We start from the raw sequence: 17455 nt of genomic DNA, 5'->3' as shown, positions 1-17455 counted from the left end.
TTCACATGTGCAGTTTTAGGGGAAAGTGAAGCTATTTCTGTGATTCTGTTGAAGCTGCAGAGTTGTAGAGGGTCTGAACTGCAGCTGCTGGGGTGGTGTTTCATTACAGACTCACCTGCATTGCTCTGCTGCAGCCTCACCTGTGCTGTTTGCATGTACACATGCTTGAAACTACACCTGTCTTTGAAGGGACCAGTGACAAACAACTGCTCACTGAGCTCCTGCCAGGCAGCTGGCCCTGGATCTCAGCAGCACTCTGCCCTTCCTTGGCTGAGAGACAGACCATGGGCAGGGAAATGAGCACTTGTGCAGGATGCTCTCAGACACCATTTCATTTTCTGCTGACGTTAAAACTATACTAAAGCTGCAAGGAAAGAGCACCCACCAGAAACCCCTGCACACAGCAGAGGAAATGGTTTATAAAGCAACAACCCAAGCCTTGAAATAAAGTTTTAGTACCACAGCTCATTACAAAAATTAAACTCCTTTATTTGGGAAATTAGAAAAGCTCAAAGTTTGCAGTTCATGTACTTCATTTTCCCAGGAGAAGAGCTGTGACAGTTCGGCTGGACTGCAGAGAGGAGACCAACGGTGCTTCCTGGACTGGACACAAGAACTCCCACCAGACTGGGCACACTGGGTTGTCACATTTTCCCAGTTCTTGGTCAGGACCTTCATCCCCCAACTGTCCACAGGTTGGCACCCCGAGTGCCTCCTTTGATTCACAGTGGGCATGAAGAGGGGGTGGCCTACAAAATCCAATTAAATGAAGCAACACAAGGGCCAGGGCAGGAAACTCACCGGCTCAGCAGGGAACACCTCTGCCCAGGGGTTCATCCTCACTGGAGCCACTTCTCCTGAGCAGCCTCCCCCAAGCCTTGCCTGCCCTGGCATCCAGGGAGCAGCAGGACACAGCCCATCACTAGATGTTCATGTGGAAGCTGGGACTTGGAGGCTTCTCCTCGTGCGCCGGCAGCGGTTTGGGCTTGGCCAGAGATGGTTTGTGACACGTGGTGTCTGTCAGGGGAGGGTAGTACTGCCTGTAGCACAGGTATGCGAGCACCAAGCCCGTGGCTGAGCCAACCAACACATCTGTGGGCGAGACCAGAGCAAAGTTAATGGCCCTTCACCCTCCCAAGCTTTGTGATCAATTCCTCAGTAGCAGCTTTTCTGCTGGATCCATAACCTCACTTGGCTGTAAACCCAAGCTTGGTGTGTATTTCAGAACCGCAGAGAAAGGCATCAGTTCTCTGCAGGTGGCACCAAAATTGCCACTGGAGGAGTCAAAAAAAAAAAAAAACAACCCCAAGTTGGGTGCTCTGCACACTTCTGTGGCAGCACAGCCCTCAGTGCCTGCAGTGCCCTGCTCAGGGCAGCTGCTGAGCCCCATCCAGGTGCCCCAGCAGACGCTCACCCACCTTCCCAGTGGTGCTTGTAGTCGCAGATGCGGGACACGCCGATGAGGGTGGCCAGGAAGAGGGGGAGGAGGAAGGCACAGAAGCGCAGGGCCCGGCCCCCCCGGCCTGGAACAAAGCTGTGCAGCTTCCCTGCCAGGTAGAAGGCGGAGAAGCCAAGACCAGCAAAGGCAACTGGAAGAGAACAGAACCGTGTTGGTTCAGAATAGCTCCAGCCTTTACTGCCAGACCCTCACCCTCTGCTGCTGCAGCTGAAGGGCTGTAAGAGGTGTCTGCCTGTCCCTGTGAGCCAAGGGAAGTACCAGCTGGGAGTGTGATGGATCATCTGGGACTGATGAATCCTAGAAGCTGGCACACATCCCTCCTGGGATTACAGACAGCTTTGGACCACATTTCTCACCCCACTGCTTTGCAGAGGGAAACCCGAATCCCCTGAGCACATCAACGAAAGCAGCCAAAGCTGTGGGGTGCAGGAAAGCAAATCCAAGCTGCCCTCCCCATGGCTCCAGCAGGAAGGAGATGTGGAGAACTCACAGGAAGCGTGTCCGCTGGGGAAGCTCTTCCTGCCCTCGGTGACCCTGCGGCCGTCCCCCGTGCACACCAGCTCGGCGTTGGCACGCCCGTCCGGGAAGCAGCGGTAGAAGAAGTCAGGCCGTGGCCTGGGGCAGGGAAGTGAAGCTCAGGGCTCTCAGGAGTGGGCACTCCCAGCACCCAAGGAGCAGCAGGGAGCTGCCCGTGCCAATGAGATCCTCCCCAGCACGGGCCTAAATGAGTCTGTCTGAATGACAGCCTGAGACAGCAGCTCCTGAGTGTTTTTTCTACTTCTAAATTGTCTTTACAGCTAGAAAAAACCCACATTCTTTCCCAGGCTGAGCACGTCCAAGTTCAGCTCCTGGCCTTGATCTGGCTATTGCAGATGCCTCCCCCGCCCTCCCCACGCAGCGCAGCTGGGAACCAGCCAGTCCTCACCTCCCCACAACGAGCTTCAGGGCATTTGTAAAAACCCCGTTCAGGGCAAGGGCAAGGCTGGCAGCTGAGAGGAGAGCAAAAGGGTCACATCAGCATCATCCCCACCTGAAAATGCAGCACATTCAGGCACTGGCAAGGCTCAAGCTGCCTTTCTCTGGGACAAGGAGGAGCTCACCAAGGCAGGCTTCCCTCGTGTCCTCCTGGTCAGCGCCCATGAACAGCCTTGCCAGGACAATGAGCAACAAGGGAGACAGAAATGTGATGAACTGCAGGAAACAGGGAGAATTTTAGGTGTCAGTGAAGCAGGTTGAAGTTTTCACCAGAACATAGGAGCAGTTACTCAAGAAAGCTCTAAGTACACTTCCCTTCCCCAAAGCCAAGCAGCAATCACTGCAGTTCCATCAGAACACAGGCCCCCACCAGCTGGATTTGCAGCAGCCCCTGATCAGCCCAGCCTATCCTTTAGTTCTCAGACAGCTCTTCTGGCAGAGTGCTGCTCTGGCTGGTTATTGGGGGTGTCCCTAGGCACAGCACCTCAGCTCTCTCCCTGCAAGCCCCAGCATTAGCACTCTGTCAGCAGCACCCGTGCTCTGTCAGCAAAACCACAGGAGCTGCTGATTCAGAGCAACCAGTTATCATCAGCCCCATCTCAGCCCTGGGGGATTTCACCCCAGGACACCCTCACCACGGCTGCCAGGCTCCCATGGATTCCTGAGTTCCCACCTGAGCTCTGGCACGTGTCCAGCCTTACACTGCCTGTTCCAAATGCTATCCCAAGGTTTTGTCCTTAATGTTTAGTGGCCACCTCTTGCAGAAAATCCCACCTGCCATTTGCCAACTCAAGAACCACAGCCCTTCACCTCCCACCTGTGAAAGAGGGCACCGATCCCTCTGACACACTGCTCTCTCCTGGAAATCCAACACAGAGTTAGTCAAACTCTTCTAACCAAGCCTGAAGCCATCGGAAAAACATTTGATAATAAAATGATAATAAATCTCTGCTAAAAATAGCTGCTTGCAAGGAAAACATTCCTGATAGCAAGAGCTGAGCTATCTTCCACGAGCCAGTAGTTTAGACGTGGAACAGATTATGGGCAACAGTGCAAAGTCCTGATGAGTTTATGAACTTCAAATCCCAAAGGCAACCCTGGATGGTAAAGCCTCAAAATATGTCAGAAATCACTGTCTGTTTGGCCTAGCTGGTACTAATCTCACAGAGTGGGTATTAAGGGACCACTGGGGACCATCAAGTCCAACCCCTCTGCTCAGGGTCCTCAGAGCACATCACCCAGGATGGTGTCCTTATGGATTATGAGCATCTCTCACTGTCTGGGCAGCCTGTGTCACTGCTCAGTCACCCACACAGGAAAGTTCTTCCTCGCGTTCAGGTGGAAATGCCCATGTTCCAGCTTGTGTCTCCCGCCCCATTGAGCAGAGCCCGGCTCCATCCTCACAGCCCCTCCCTTCAGCTTTTTATCCACACGGACACGAAATCCTGCATTTTCTGCAACGTGCACTAGGAGCTGCAGGGATTGCAGTACGAGCCTGTAGCAAGCAGCTTCGCTTTAAAAGGAGAGCTTGTAATTTAAGAATAAATCAGAGTAAATGCAGGAAACGCTGCTTTGTGTCCGAAGCTGTGGCTGCCCCATCCCCGGAACTGCTCACAGATTGTGTCGGGCTTGCTCTGGTGGAAGGCGGACATCCCCCGTAGTGGGAGGGACGAAACGATCTTTTAAGGTCCCTTCCGACCCCAAACCACTCCACGAACCCACCGAACTTACAAACATGAGGAGCGTGGGAACACGGTCCACTTCAACGTACGGGTTTTTGTAGAGCCACATCTCCTCGGGCTGCACCACGCGTTGGAAAGGCGGCAGGAACTCCATGATCCTGGAACGAGAGAAACAAATGAGCCCTGGGGCGGGCAGGGCAGCGGCGGGCGGGGGTCTCGCACCCACCCGAAGGTGGCGAGGAGCAGAGCCCGGAGGGCGATCTCGGCCGCCAGCTCCGCTCGCCGCATGGCCACTGCCGGCCCGGAGCCGCCGGGGCGGAGCGAACGCGGCTCTGCCCGGAGGAGGGACCGGCAGCCGGGAGTCCCGTTATCCCCCCAGCCCCGCCCGAGACGGAACTGACTCATCTCAGCATTGAACATTCAGAACGATTTATTGAAGTCAACCTCAAGCAAAAAAAAAAAAAAAAAAAAAAAAAAAAAAAAAAAAAAAAAAAAAAAAAATATTCAGATCATCAGTGGAATGTCATTAAAAACCTTTTCCAAAGGAATTCTCACGGAAAAGCAAAAGGGAAAAAAAATAATAAAAAAAGGAAAACAAACAAATAAACCCCCCCTCCCTCAAAAAAACCACATCTGAATTCCAGAGTATTTGTAAAATAAAATAAAAAAAAGGCAACATCTCAGTAGATAGAATGTACAAAAATTATATGTTCTACCATCACACACAGTCAGTAAGAAGCTAAAATATTACAGGCAAGTCTCGATACGCTCTACCTAGAGGACAGGAGCTATCTATGTACAGGGAACCAGCTTTACAGGCTTCACACTATGCAAGAGGACAGAGGCCAACACAAACCCCCCAAAATATTGGATATCTCAAAGTCTATGCGGCAACATCAAGTCATGATACAGTAATGCCCCGTGGAATCAGACACTCCTCGGCAGTGTCAGGGCTGCATCTGCGTCCACAAACTCTTCAATACCGACTCCGGTGAATATCGATGCTTCGCTGTTAAAGACTCGAGTGATTTCGTTAAAATAACATTTCACAGAATCTACAAAGTTTGTTACAGATAAACAAAGTCTACAGAAATAACGACTCTACAAAGGTCCATCTTACAGAGCACGTGGGGGATGGAGACGGATCCGCGGGGATCTGTGTTGTGCAACATCACTCGCGTGGAGACAAACGGGTCGGGGTCCTCACAGCACCCCGAATGTAAGCCCCAGCCCCGGCTCAAAGGGGACAGGATCACCCCAGGGGGCTGTGGCAACGCCGTTGGCTTGTTGGGAAAGGAAAAGTGACACCAGCAATGAGATACAGATCCACCTGGAACAGGGAGCGTAGGGGTTCATCCAGTCTGCTTGTGACCCAAAAGCGAGAGAGAACTGCAAGGTGGGGACACTCCCAGGGACCCCACACAGCTGGGATCTCCAGAGAGACCCCAGGCAGCCACCTGCCCCCGGAGCTGGTGGTGGCACAGGGAGTGGTAAATGGCTTTGGCAAATTCATACATGTTTTTCCCTTTTTTTTATTCACATTAATCACAGCAATCCCCTACACAAAGCACAGTTCCAGCGCCCCATCTCCCGCTCTGGAGCAGCAAGACCTCTCCCAGGAGAACACAGACCTGAGCTGCTCACTCAGAAATACAGTATCACAAGGGAACACCTTTACTTTTCGTCCTGTTTTGCCTTTTTTTTTCTCTTTTTTCCCTCAGAACAACACTGGGAATACATCCAACGCGTGTAGGAGTGTATCGTAAGTGCAAATGTTTTTGCTACACAAAGAGAAATGGCGGGGAAAGCTGATGGGAATGGGAAGCAAAGGGACAGCACTGCTCCAAGGTCGTTGTCTCCCACACAACACCTGGTGAACACACACCTCCGAGACAGCGGCTTCCAAACCCTCCCGTTGGCCACGGATCCACTGTACAGCGGGAGCGGGAAGGAAAACTTGGGGGAAGTCAAGGACATTTTCAATGCAGTATACAAAAAAAAAAAAAAATCATGTATAAATAAAAAAAAAAAAAGCTGTAAAAGGAACTGCAGAGCTTCAAGTACATTAAACCCTGAATTCAATGAGGCAGAGGTTTCCATGTTAAAGTGACTTCTCCGTACCAGCGTCGGACCCCCCCCATCCCACCCTCCACCCTCCCCGCCCACATAATTCTGTGAAGTTTCAATATATACAGATTTTATGCTTGTTGATCATTATGTCTAGTAATTGTGACTTTCCCATTCTATCCTGAAATTAAGATAAAATAAGGTGGTTTTTTTTTTTTTTTTTTTTTTTTTAAGAAGGCCAAAAATCCACATTCCAGCCCTATTACTCCATTTGAACTGATTCTCCAAGACCACGTGGTGACCAGAGAAGGTGATTTGCCCACAAAATTTCCTTCCTGAGCTGCAAATGCCTTCAACAGTCTACGGACAGGACAAGTCTATACAATAATCAGACAGCTACAACAGCCAATGCTTGCACCATGTGTTCAGGAATGGTGGAACCAGCCTCTGCACCACTGCAATCACAGAATCGTGGAATTCTTGCTTCTAGATTCATCTGGCCACGGGCTGTGGGATGTCTGCACTGTGCCCAGGTGCAGCTGCAGAGGAAAAGCTCCAGTAAACCACAAACCCTGTTCCCTGGGCAGGGCAGCTCAGGCACTGCCCAGGTGCCAGAGCTGGAGGCGACCAGAAGTGTGGGGCCACCCCAAAAATTTAACACAAAAGTAAGGGAAAAACATGCTGGTGTGTTCCCATGAAGGAATAACAATGTGCTGCGGCAGCACACTGCAGTTCTCCACCAAAATCAGCAGTTCTGTGGATTTCCTCTACGTCTCAGGATGAAATGACCCAACTATCCAAGATTCCTTATTTTGGAGCCCACACAAATGAATTCAGCAGCTGCCTCCCACTCTGCTGAAGCCAATCCATCAGAACAGCTGGGCAATCTTTTCCTTACAAAGGAGCTGCACTAAGCAACTACATTGTGGTTACTCAGTTCACAAAGACATGGTTAAAATGTGCATTTTAACATCCGAGTCTGGCACTCAGAACAGCCCCTGCAGTCACCAAGAGCCTCTGAACTGGCCTTTTCTCATTTAACAGTGTTAAAGCTTTTTGAAAGACTCACCTTCTCTTCAGTTCAGAGTTTTGTTCACAAACTGAACAACCTCTCCTGTTTTCCCTTCTGAGGCCAAGCCCAGGTGTTGGCTGCTACGAATCATTTTTGTGTGGAAAAAAGAAGCATCTCTAAGATGTCTGATCACAAAGTGAGCCAAGACATCAGGTGGCACAGGAGGAGCAGCAGCCTCCATCACAGCATTTGAGAGTTCTAAGCCTTCTGTGCCCACCCTGTGTCCTGTGCCCTGGCCAAAGTGACCACTGACACTCTGTGGCTTCCATCCAGTGCTCCCAAGGTGTCCTGGTGCTGCCACACCACGTCCCCCTGCTCAGCAGGTCACCACAGACACAGAATAAATGGAGCAGGTTGGAGCACTCACACAGCAGCACGATATCAGCAACACATCTGATATATATATATACACAAATATATATATATCAGCTGATATCTGCGATATCAGAATGCTCTGACTTCAGAGAAAATCACTGAACATTATCAAGCCTAATAAATAACAAAGTGAAACACCTCAGGCCCTACACGGGTAGCAAGAGCTGTGTTTGGAATTTCTGAGAAGGTTAAACTCCCTCAATAAGAGCTTAAAAAGAGACATTTCTCACACAAAAAGTTAAGAAAAATAAAACAGATTTTGTAACTGTTTTTCTTCAAAAATACCAAAATCCAGCGCTGCTTTCCAGCAGGGTTAGTGTTGGACCCTCACTGGAGCATGGCCCACAGCAGGAAGTGCTTTAGGGATCCCAAGAGCTGCTGGCCCAGGACTGTCCCAGACACCTGCAGGTTGTGTCACCCCAAGGGAGGTGTGGGCAGGTGCTCTGGGCCGAGTCCATGGCACAGCAGCTGCTCAGGGACTGTAGTGTATCTATCACTCTACCATTGCACACACAAAAAACTCCCCCTGTCCATCAATTTGAGGATGAGAAGGGACACCAGGCAGAGGCAAGACATGTTCTAAATTCCACACAGAATTCTTCAGCCTGTTTTCTCGATCTGAGCAGTCTCTGTGTTCCCACAGGTTTGTGTAAGCAGTTTTCCAGAGACGAGGTTCTCAATTCCAAAGCTCAGTTCGGCCAGATGTCAGCAACACTTGATTATTTTCAGTACCCATGAGCAAAGGGAGTAGCTACTATCAGTACACCAGTCAGAAGTATTTGCTACACTGGGGCAGGGGAGGAGACACAGTGCTTGGTGAGATGGTGGGCTGGGGGAAAGAGCCACCAAAACTAGTTCCAGCCTGGAGACACCAGTGCCCTGTGGCTCCTTGCACAAAAAAAAAAGGAGGAATATAGGTTTTCTAAAAAAATTCTGGAGCAAGAGCCAACATATGCCACTTTGAAAGCCTCACTGCAGGAGTCTGTCTCTCTAATTAACAGAGGAAATCCAAGACAGAACCATCTCCTGAGGCATCAGCTGGCTGCTGGGATATGGCCCCTTACCCAGACACAAAATACCCTGTTCATTGAGGAAGTGCTGAGATGCTCCTCAGCTCCACTAACAATGAAAATTAAAGTTAGAAGATCTCTCTCAACAAAAAAAAAAATCTTCATTCCATCGAAACCAACATGCACATGGGTCAGGTCCCTCACGTGCCCAAGCCTCCCTGAAGCCAAGGGGAGCCTGAGAAGGCAGGACTGAAGAATCACACTCAGTAACTGCCACCAAACCAGGCCAGATGTGGCAGATGATGAGCCCACTGGCAGGAATGACTTTATCTCTGAGGCTGGGAGCCTCTCCTGGCCTGGGAGGGGTTTCCAGAATAGGTGGGAATAAAGAAATGACCGCTGTGCAACTAAACTCTGCATTTTTGCATTTTTCTGCAAACACCTAAGACAGCTCTGGAGCAAGGAACCAGCATTTCTTCCCCACTGCCAGACCTTGTGTTACAAGCACTTCCCAGAAGTCACACACCTGATTTCTCACAGGAAAAGCTTCACAATAATATTCATAAGTAAACATGAGAGACAACCTACCTTCTCCAATGCCTTTAACAATAAGTACTGGAACAGAGGCATTTCAGAGCCACCTGGTCTGACACCCACACCTGTCTGTTTGGCATCTCAGTGTTACAGAGGGGAGGGAGAGGCTTTGCTCTTTCCATAAACTAGACACAAAAGTTACGTTGGCTTCGCTGTTTTGTTTTTAAAGACACGATGACTGATCAAAGCCAGATCTTCAACACCCTTTCAAAATTAAATAAATAAATATGTGGCTATGCTTTGCTTTCTACACTCAAAGAACATTATTTTAAACAGAATATTCTTTTCACTGTCAAAAGGTTTACGGTTTTCTTCAAAGGCCAAGACGCTCCTGGTTTCCAACAGTAAGAGCTGCTGTAGCACATTCAAGGGTAAAAGAAAGACCAAACAATAAAAAGCAAACACCACTGCCTGGTCCTTCTCGCTCAGGTCAATGGTCCCGTTCCAGCTCACACGTGCCGGCTCCGAGGACAAAGCCGAGTGTGGCACTGCAATCTCTCTGAGTTCATCGCCTGTTGCCCCTCTTCTCCCCTCCTGTGTTTGTTTTTAACCCAATTCACTCCTTTGCCTCTTCCACAGCGTTCTGTGCTTCCAATTTGCACTTGATCTTGCTCCAGTACTCGGGTGCCACAGGAGATTTGGGGTCGTGTGCGGAGCAGCAGAGGCGGCCGTCCAGCGCCGACGGCACCAGGGCTCCCTTCTCGTGATCCTTACAGAAGGAATGGGGGCAAAACTCACAGAAGGACACGGCAGGATTGCTACAGATGTCACACTGATGCCATGGACATTCCCACTTTCCTGAGGATGGGAGGAGAGAGGGAAAGGAAGCTGGAATTAGTGCACTTCTGAGACAACACTGGCCTTTAACCCTCCTTCCGCACTGGATTGCTCAGATGAATGCAAACCAAGTCCAGAAAAATCAGCTGCTATTTCCGCTTCTCATGTACAAGGATCTGACTGAACACAGTTCTATTTTGCATTTTTTTAGGCCTCTCTTGGCCCAGAACATTACTGCATGCACAACCAGACCTCAAAACAATCAGATCTACTTCCCTGGGCATCAGGGCACTGAATGTCCTTGCAAGACAAAGTTTGTTTGGTACAGTTTCCTGATTTGTGAGCATCTCACATAACCCTGGTGCTCCTCAGAGGGTACCTCCAAAGGAAGCTTTAGGTCAGCCCTACATATTCTGCTGGCCTTGTTGGTGTTTGAACTGTCATTTGCTTGTGCTAGGACACCAAGACAATGCTCATGTTTCAATCAACATAAAATGAAGTTTAATTCAAGGAGAGGAACAAGAACAACGCTAAAAAGTATGACAAAGCCCCTGCTCAACAGTCCATTTAGGAACAGTCCCCTGATGTATTGCTAAAAGTGAGTAGTATTGCAAAAGCAAATTTGGTGCACGTAGTGCAAACAAATATTGCATTTAACGTAATGAAACAAATATTGCATTCACGTAAGTGAACGCTGTATTTTAGACACATGAATGCTGCATTTCCAACACTGTCTTGTAGCAGGAAGGAAAAGTTGAGCAGGAGGAGCCCCATGACTGTTCTTACCAAAAGGTGGTTGAGTCAGGTTAAGGCATAGGAGGTGGTATGCTTTGGGACAGTCCTTCTTATCACACATGACCAGCTCTCCCCCATCTCCACACTGGAAACAGTTATCTTCATGCATCTGCTTCTGTTCTGTTTTGATTTTCCGCTTCTTCTGCTTTAATTTTGCATTTTTCACCTTCTCTTCATTTGCCGTTGCAAATGCTGTCTAAGAAGGAGAAAATCACAACACAGAGTCACTTATAAACCCTCGGCATTCAAGTCAATTTTGGGTTATTATTTGCATGAACTCTTCTTAAATGAGATCCATTTAAAATAGCTTTTAAGTCTGAAAGCCAGAAGCGCTCATTCAGATGTTTCTGAATTAACTTCCCACCAGACACAACAGCATGGCAGGGCACACTATAAAATCTCTGGAGACTTCCAAGGATAGAAAGTATTAGACAGGCTGAAGAGTGAAATAAATCAAACCCCTCTTTGCCCTACAAAATTCCTGGGTTTGGGAGGAGAAGCTGCAGTTTCCTCCACGTACCTTGGGACGCACTCCCAGGAAGCCGCTGCAGTTTTCTGCTCCGCAGTGACACTCGGTCCTGCCATTGCCCAGGCAATCCAGGTTGTAATTGAATGTTAACTCCATTCCTAAAATGTAAAGAAAAGCTATTCACCCAGATGGACACTGAGGGAAGACAGGCCCTGTGACAATGACATTTCATTAGTATTTGTTACCATGAGACCCCTGCTAAAACTGGAACCTTAAGTATCATCTCCACTCCAATGAATGACAAAGTCCCTAAACACTTTTAATATTAATAACTTCAAAGAAAAAAAAAAAATCACGATTCTAAGTGAGGAACTTGGCCACTGCAAGACAAAAACAAATACGCCAAAGAGTGCCATCCTTTTTACCTGCAGGAATGTCACAAAGAGCAAACAGTCCAACTCTAATGTCACCATTCACTGTCCACTTCTGCGTTTCACAGTTTGGGTTACAACTATGGTTCATAAAACGAGAGTAGTTCCCCTTTGGGCCAGCATCTATTATTCGGTCCTTCAAGGAAAAAGACAAAGATGTGTTTAGTACTTAGAAAGCAGAGAGGTTTCCTGCTGCTGAGTGACATTTGCTGTCAAACAAGACACAATACTCACCTTGGTCACAGTTAGCATATAAAAATTGGTGACACTGTTCTCATGAGCACGCTTGATCCGCAGCCGGCACTCCTCCTCGTCAATCAGCTCCCCAACATATTCATTCACAAATTCACCCTGCAAAGGAAGGGAGAACAAAAGTAAGAAATCTATGCATCCTAATCACAATGATAAAGAGAAGCAGCACAGAAAAAAGCATTTCCTATAAAAAAGACTCTAATCATTACAAAAGGCGTCACTCTTTACTGGTCTAATAGGCAAAATGTGAACACAGGCACCAGGTAATTGCTGTCCAAGCAATACAGCCACGCAGAACAAAAGACAGCCCTGTTCCTGCATTCAGTACACAAGACAGTTGTCAGGTCTGTTTCAACCTTTCAATGTGCAAGTTTTCTTTCAAAGAGGACCATGTGAGCATATTCATGGACTCCTCAGGAAATGGGAACTGTTGCAGTATTTTCACTACCTACTTCACTTTCATTCAGACCTTAGTAGTCAATAAACTCAGAACATTTGCAGTAACACAGTTTTCATGAACAGCAAATTTAAAAACTTCTGAATTTAAGAAAATCAATGGGCTAAACGCCAAGTTTAAAAGCAGCCCTCCAGGCCAAGAGTGTTTTCTAAGGAAAATCAGAAGAGCTGAGACTTGACTGACACCTCAACACAAGCTTATCAATGCACTGGGCACAGTTATACACAGTTCACTCTCTGGAGGTGCAGAGAGCAGTGCTTTCACCTGAACCCACCCTGATGGCTGTCACAGCCCCGTGCTGGGTCACTGTACCTTTTTAATGCTCCTCTTGGTGCGCAGGCCCCAGCCGCGGCGCTCCGTTTTGATGATCTCGGCGTCGGGGTAGAGCCTCTTGGTGAAGCACTGGTTCTGGCAGCGCTCCCCAGCTGGACACACCTGCGGGTGGCACTCGTACTGCAGCATCCTGTTGAGGCACTCTGACTCCAGCCCACACGGGTTCTCATCTGACGGCTTGCAGTTACAGCGCGGGATCTCCGACAGGTCGGCCACCTGGATCTGAACCTTCCCGATCACCTTGTTGGACTGGGGAACGAAGGGGGAGAACAAAGGGTGAGGATGATGCACTGGGAACACAGAGTCAACAACTGACGTGAAAAGGCAAATGTAAAAATTATTTTATCCTGTGTTTAACCGTACTCTAAAATACAACAAGGGATTAGTGAAAAGAACAGCAAAATTATTTATGTGAATTTCTCTAGGCTTCCACTGCTGAACACCTCAGTGTAAGTACATAACTTAGAATCTCAGAACAGTGTGGGTTGGAAGGGATCTTAAAGACTATCCAGTCCCGAACCTGGCCATGGGCAGGGACACCTTCCACTAGACCAGGTTGCTCTGATCTCCATCCAACCCATCCTTGAATGCAGCCAGGGAGTGGGCAGCCACACCTTCTCTAGGCATTCTTACTCATGCACAGGGCAACTTCTTCACACAAAGAATAAAAATAAAAAAGAAAGAGGTCAACTCACTTTAATGTGTTTATAGGGCGGAGGTTTCCTTGAATTCCTTTCAATTTCCAATGCCTCTTTGCTTTCTCTTTGTGCTTTCAGTTCCTGGAAACGTTTTGCTGCTTCTTCAAGTGCTGTGCAAAGAATTCAGAATAGAAAGCAATCAGCCTCAGCTGCTGCTAATCAAATATGCACATGTACATGTATCTATTCAAATTTTTTTTTAAGACTAGGAACAGAACTCTATTAACAAAAAAGACAAGCTAAAAATTAGTTATTGCAATTTATCATGAATTTATCATCAGGTACTTTCAGCAGGTGCCAAGATACTGAACAATGATCCCATGCAGCAGAGCCCAAGATCCATCTTAACATTTCCCCATTTGTGGAAGCACTGAACTGGCCCACAACAACACACAATGAGTAGGCACTTAAACACATTTTTATCTGCAGTCAAGGGATCAACACAATGCTTGGATTTCACATGAACACAGAACACTAGTCACATAATATTCCCATGCAGGTTAAGTGGTGATGGAGACACAAACACGTGGAATTTTGTCATAAACCACTATAAACTTTGTTTGATTTTACCTTTCTTGAAGGTCTTGTTAATACTAGTTTGCCCCTCAGCAAAGCTTTTATCTCCTTCAACATAAGGGAAAACTCTGCCCTGGTGTACCCAATAGTAGTCATGTGAACCAAAGAAAAATACTGGGAAGTCCCCGATATCATGTTTGAGGCCCTGTATGTTGAGAGGCACAGACCTGGGATTGCAGATCTCTGCTGGCCACCACCTGCAGAGTAGGAGAGAAAAGAAGAATGTAAGTTCCCTGAACCAGAGCTTCCCAGTTTCCCTGATGGGACTGAGAAATAAGAACAGGTTTCCTTTCTCAAGGAAATGAGAATTCCTCCCTCAAGCAGCCAAGGCTCCCACTGGCAGCGCTGGGAAGCTCCATGCAAAACACAAGCAACGTTCTTACTCCAAATTCTGGAAAAGCCTTCTAAGAATATCCGTGGCCTGAGAGTGTTTTTCCAGAATCACCTGTAAACACCTGTATTGCTGCAGCTGACTAAAGCAAACACCAGCAAGGACAGCTGGGCTCTGCCAGCCCCTGCTTTCCCACTCTGCAGGGCAAAGGTGTGTGCAATCCAGAGTCCATCACTGCCTGGGAGAAGCAGCAGCATCACATTTCAGGGGTGACACCCGTGCCTGACCCCAAGCAGAGGAATTAGTGTACCTCTAACTCTTGTTCACGATGACTGAGCTGCTTTATCTTCCTGCAGTTCCAGAGTACATCAAAACATCCAAAGCATTAGAAGCCCCAGAAGGTGAACTTGCCTGTAATTCCCAAGCTTGACCCAAACGATCTGCTTGTACCGCAGCTTCTTGCCAGCTTTACAGTCATTGCAATTCCAGCATCCCTCAGGCATTTCTATGCTCAGACACTCGGGGTGGAAGGAAGCTGGGCAGGACTCACAGCACAACAGTTTGCCACCTTGAAACAAAGAAGCCCTGCTTGGTTTGTAGAAGTCAGGATTTGCTCCCCCCGTGCACAGCAATAGACATTCATTTTAAATCGTCCACTCCGATTCCCACTGGCCCACAGAAAAATGGCAAAAGAAAGGGATCAAGTCAAACTTAACAATGTTGGTTAAAAAGGACTGTGCAGTGCTTAATCGAAGCTGGAACTCTTAACTGCATCAAACAAAATAGCAGCTGAGGACTCAAACATGGGGTGAGTTGGCAGGAGGAGCACCATTCCCAAGAGAAGCACTGCAGCTGGGAGCAGTGATACCAGCTTTTAGTGCTTTGGTGATGGGCCAAAGCACCCACAAAACTCCAGGCTTTTAAAGAATCCTTTTCAAACAACATTGCTCTGACTGAATCCCCAGCAATCATTAGCGAGCACCGACCCCACAGCCTATAGGTTGATCAATACTTTTCTGCTGCAAGGACAGGAAAAGGAATCATAATAAGTGTCCTTATTCCACAAAAAGTTACCAGGATGAGCCCAGTACATAAAGCAGAATGAGACACATGTGAGTTGTCCCCATCCCAAAAACTCGTGGTGCACAGAGGGAACCTCAGCACTGGGGTTCACACAAATTTCTGAAGTTTACACTAATTTGGGCAAAAGTTGTTTTGGTTGGCTCACATTTTGGATGATGTGTTACATATGGAGAGCCAAAGCACATCTCTAAGCCACCCTCAACAAAGCAGCTCATGTAAGATTACTTGATACATTACACATACTGTAATATTCTATACATGTAGGTATATAAAAAAAATATATACATTCTTGCATGTATATATATTTAAAAATTAAAAAGATTTTGTGTCCCAGATGGAAAAATCTGGAAGAGGCTTGAGAGTATTCAAACCAATTTTCAATCACAGTATCAAAAGAAGTGTGCATAGTCACTTTCAAACCTTTATCAGAAAATCTTGTCCACCTATAGACTTCCCAAAATATCATTGCATTACTTGATCATTGCATGTTACAATCAGCATTCCTTAAACAATTCAGCTGCATGATCAACACTGTATTTCCTCTGCTAAAACCAGTAAAATCCAGTTATACGGATCCTCCAGAGCTCCCAAGCCCACAATGAAATTTTTGAACTATTTTTTTCAAATGTAATTTCAGAGGAAATACAGACACATTACTGAAACATTATCCAAGATGAGAAAATGCCAAGAGATGCAAAAATCAAACAAAATCAAACACAAAACTGTCAGTGCTAAGCAAGAAAAACCCCAACATTGCTCTCGGGATGCATTAGGCAGATTTGGCTCAAGCTAAGCACAGGGCTCAAAATAATTCTTGTTTTCAGGAATTACAGGACTACTGCAAGCCATTGATCTCACAAGGCTCAAAGCGACCTAACTTGGGCTGGGGAATGGGGCACCGGCTCTGAACGCTCCCAGGGAACCAAATTTCTGTGGGGAATGAAACATCACATCTGAGCATTGCACACAGACAGCAGGAACTACCCTGGGAGGCGTCTGGAGAGCCTCAGCCCCCCTCAGCAGCAGGAAGGGACTCCTGTCCAGAGCTGTGGGGTCAGAGCCTGGCCGTGGCAAGGCCCCATCCCCACAGGAGGGGACAGGGATGGGGCACTGCTCCTCGGTGCTGGAGGTGGGACACGAGGCCCTGGGACTGGTGGGGAAACACACAGGCCAAACCTCTCTGCCTTCCTGCTCTGGCACCCCCCAGAAGGACACGGCACCCACCCTTGTCCAGCCCCAAATGCCCTCTCTTCTCTCAGGATTTGCACAAGATCCGAAGCAGCACATTCCCCTCTGCTTCCAGTCGGTTTAAGAAGTGGTTTTACATCATCCAGGTAAATACTGAACAGCAACAATATCGAGATCCATCTGCCTCCTCTTCACATTGCTGTACAAACAGCTCCCTGAACCTGGAACAGCCCAGGCCAGATAGAGAGTGACCAAATAGCTTCCAAGGAGAATTTAGTGACAGCAATTATTTTAAGCCCTTTTATAATTGAAAAAAAAATAAAAATTAAAAATTGCCAACAACATGAACACAGGCTCACAATAACCATGAGTGAAGGTCACTGAAAGCAGTCAGTGTGGGGACAAGCAGACATTTCTCCGTTGATTTAGAGAGGAAAAAAATAGAAAAAGCGAAAGTAAATTAAAGAGAAAGAAACTATTTTGGTTACCTTTCTCACATTTCTTTTTGGAAGCTGACGAAGGAGGAGGAATCATAGGTAATTTCATCAACTCAGCACGATTTGACTCATTCAGTAGGTAGTGGGACTTATAGGCATAGGAACTGAACAGGGGGTCTGAATGGTCCTGCACTACCAGCCCTATACGAAACAAACAGAAAGAGATGAGTTGCAATGAAACTACCCATGATTCCATGAAGGAAAAATCAAATAAACCCAATGAACACCTCTAATGCTTTATGTGGGAATGATAAAAGGATAAAATGAAGAAAACGGAAAGTCTGACGAAGTTTCTGTGCTAACGAAGAGGTTGTGCTGGAGAGACTCAAACTTC

At 47.5% G+C, this 17455-nt stretch overlaps 2 protein-coding genes across 15 annotated transcripts in view; both read right to left on the bottom strand.

Annotated features, from left to right (window-relative positions):
- Positions 1 to 465: 465 nt before the first annotated feature.
- Positions 466 to 9343, bottom strand: PLPP5 (phospholipid phosphatase 5). Of its 3 annotated transcripts, none has more exons than XM_066337287.1 (7): positions 9229 to 9343; positions 4166 to 4274; positions 2560 to 2650; positions 2385 to 2448; positions 1950 to 2074; positions 1419 to 1589; positions 466 to 1092 (listed from the first exon to the last, which is right to left on the bottom strand). In XM_066337287.1, exons 2-7 carry the CDS (start codon positions 4268 to 4270, stop codon positions 923 to 925), a joined length of 726 nt encoding a protein of 241 aa, XP_066193384.1. In that variant the 5' UTR covers positions 4271 to 4274; positions 9229 to 9343; the 3' UTR covers positions 466 to 922. The 3 variants fall into 3 exon arrangements, with proteins under 3 accessions (XP_066193384.1, XP_066193382.1, XP_066193383.1); XM_066337285.1 differs by lacking the exon at positions 9229 to 9343 and adding an exon at positions 4343 to 4595; XM_066337286.1 differs by lacking the exons at positions 2385 to 2448; positions 9229 to 9343 and adding an exon at positions 4343 to 4595.
- A 34-nt stretch (positions 9344 to 9377) lies between these two features.
- NSD3 (nuclear receptor binding SET domain protein 3) overlaps positions 9378 to 17455 on the bottom strand; it is a 31860-nt gene continuing 23782 nt past the window's right edge. For 7 of the 12 annotated variants that reach the window (XM_066337278.1, XM_066337269.1, XM_066337271.1 and 4 more), the window contains 10 exons: positions 17113 to 17262; positions 14765 to 14921; positions 14017 to 14219; positions 13444 to 13556; positions 12728 to 12997; positions 11941 to 12057; positions 11701 to 11842; positions 11327 to 11433; positions 10798 to 11002; positions 9378 to 10032 (listed from right to left, as the gene is read on the bottom strand). In XM_066337278.1, the coding sequence (XP_066193375.1) occupies positions 9791 to 10032; positions 10798 to 11002; positions 11327 to 11433; positions 11701 to 11842; positions 11941 to 12057; positions 12728 to 12997; positions 13444 to 13556; positions 14017 to 14219; positions 14765 to 14921; positions 17113 to 17262 (1706 nt within the window). In that variant the 3' untranslated portion in view covers positions 9378 to 9790. Of the gene's footprint in view, positions 10033 to 10797; positions 11003 to 11326; positions 11434 to 11700; positions 11843 to 11940; positions 12058 to 12727; positions 12998 to 13443; positions 13557 to 14016; positions 14220 to 14764; positions 14922 to 17112; positions 17263 to 17455 lie in introns of those variants that run through there. The other 5 variants (XM_066337274.1, XM_066337275.1, XM_066337276.1 and 2 more) reach the window with 4 other exon arrangements.

This window comes from Sylvia atricapilla, chromosome 28, assembly GCF_009819655.1.
Source record: "Sylvia atricapilla isolate bSylAtr1 chromosome 28, bSylAtr1.pri, whole genome shotgun sequence".
NCBI classification, from domain to species: Eukaryota; Metazoa; Chordata; class Aves; order Passeriformes; family Sylviidae; genus Sylvia; species Sylvia atricapilla.
The sequence above is the reverse complement of the archived record's forward strand: the minus strand, read 5'-3'. Positions and strand labels throughout refer to the sequence as shown.

Coding starts and splice junctions, on each gene's coding strand:
- PLPP5 (XM_066337285.1), bottom strand. CDS start 4,536: ATGTTCAATGCTGAGATGAGTCAGTTCCGTCTCGGGCGGGGCTGGGGG. Junction 2,651..4,165: donor TTCCCACGCTCCTCATGTTT/GTAAGTTCGGTG, acceptor TGTTTCCTGCAG/TTCATCACATTTCTGTCTCC. Junction 2,449..2,559: donor CACGAGGGAAGCCTGCCTTG/GTGAGCTCCTCC, acceptor CTCTCCTCTCAG/CTGCCAGCCTTGCCCTTGCC.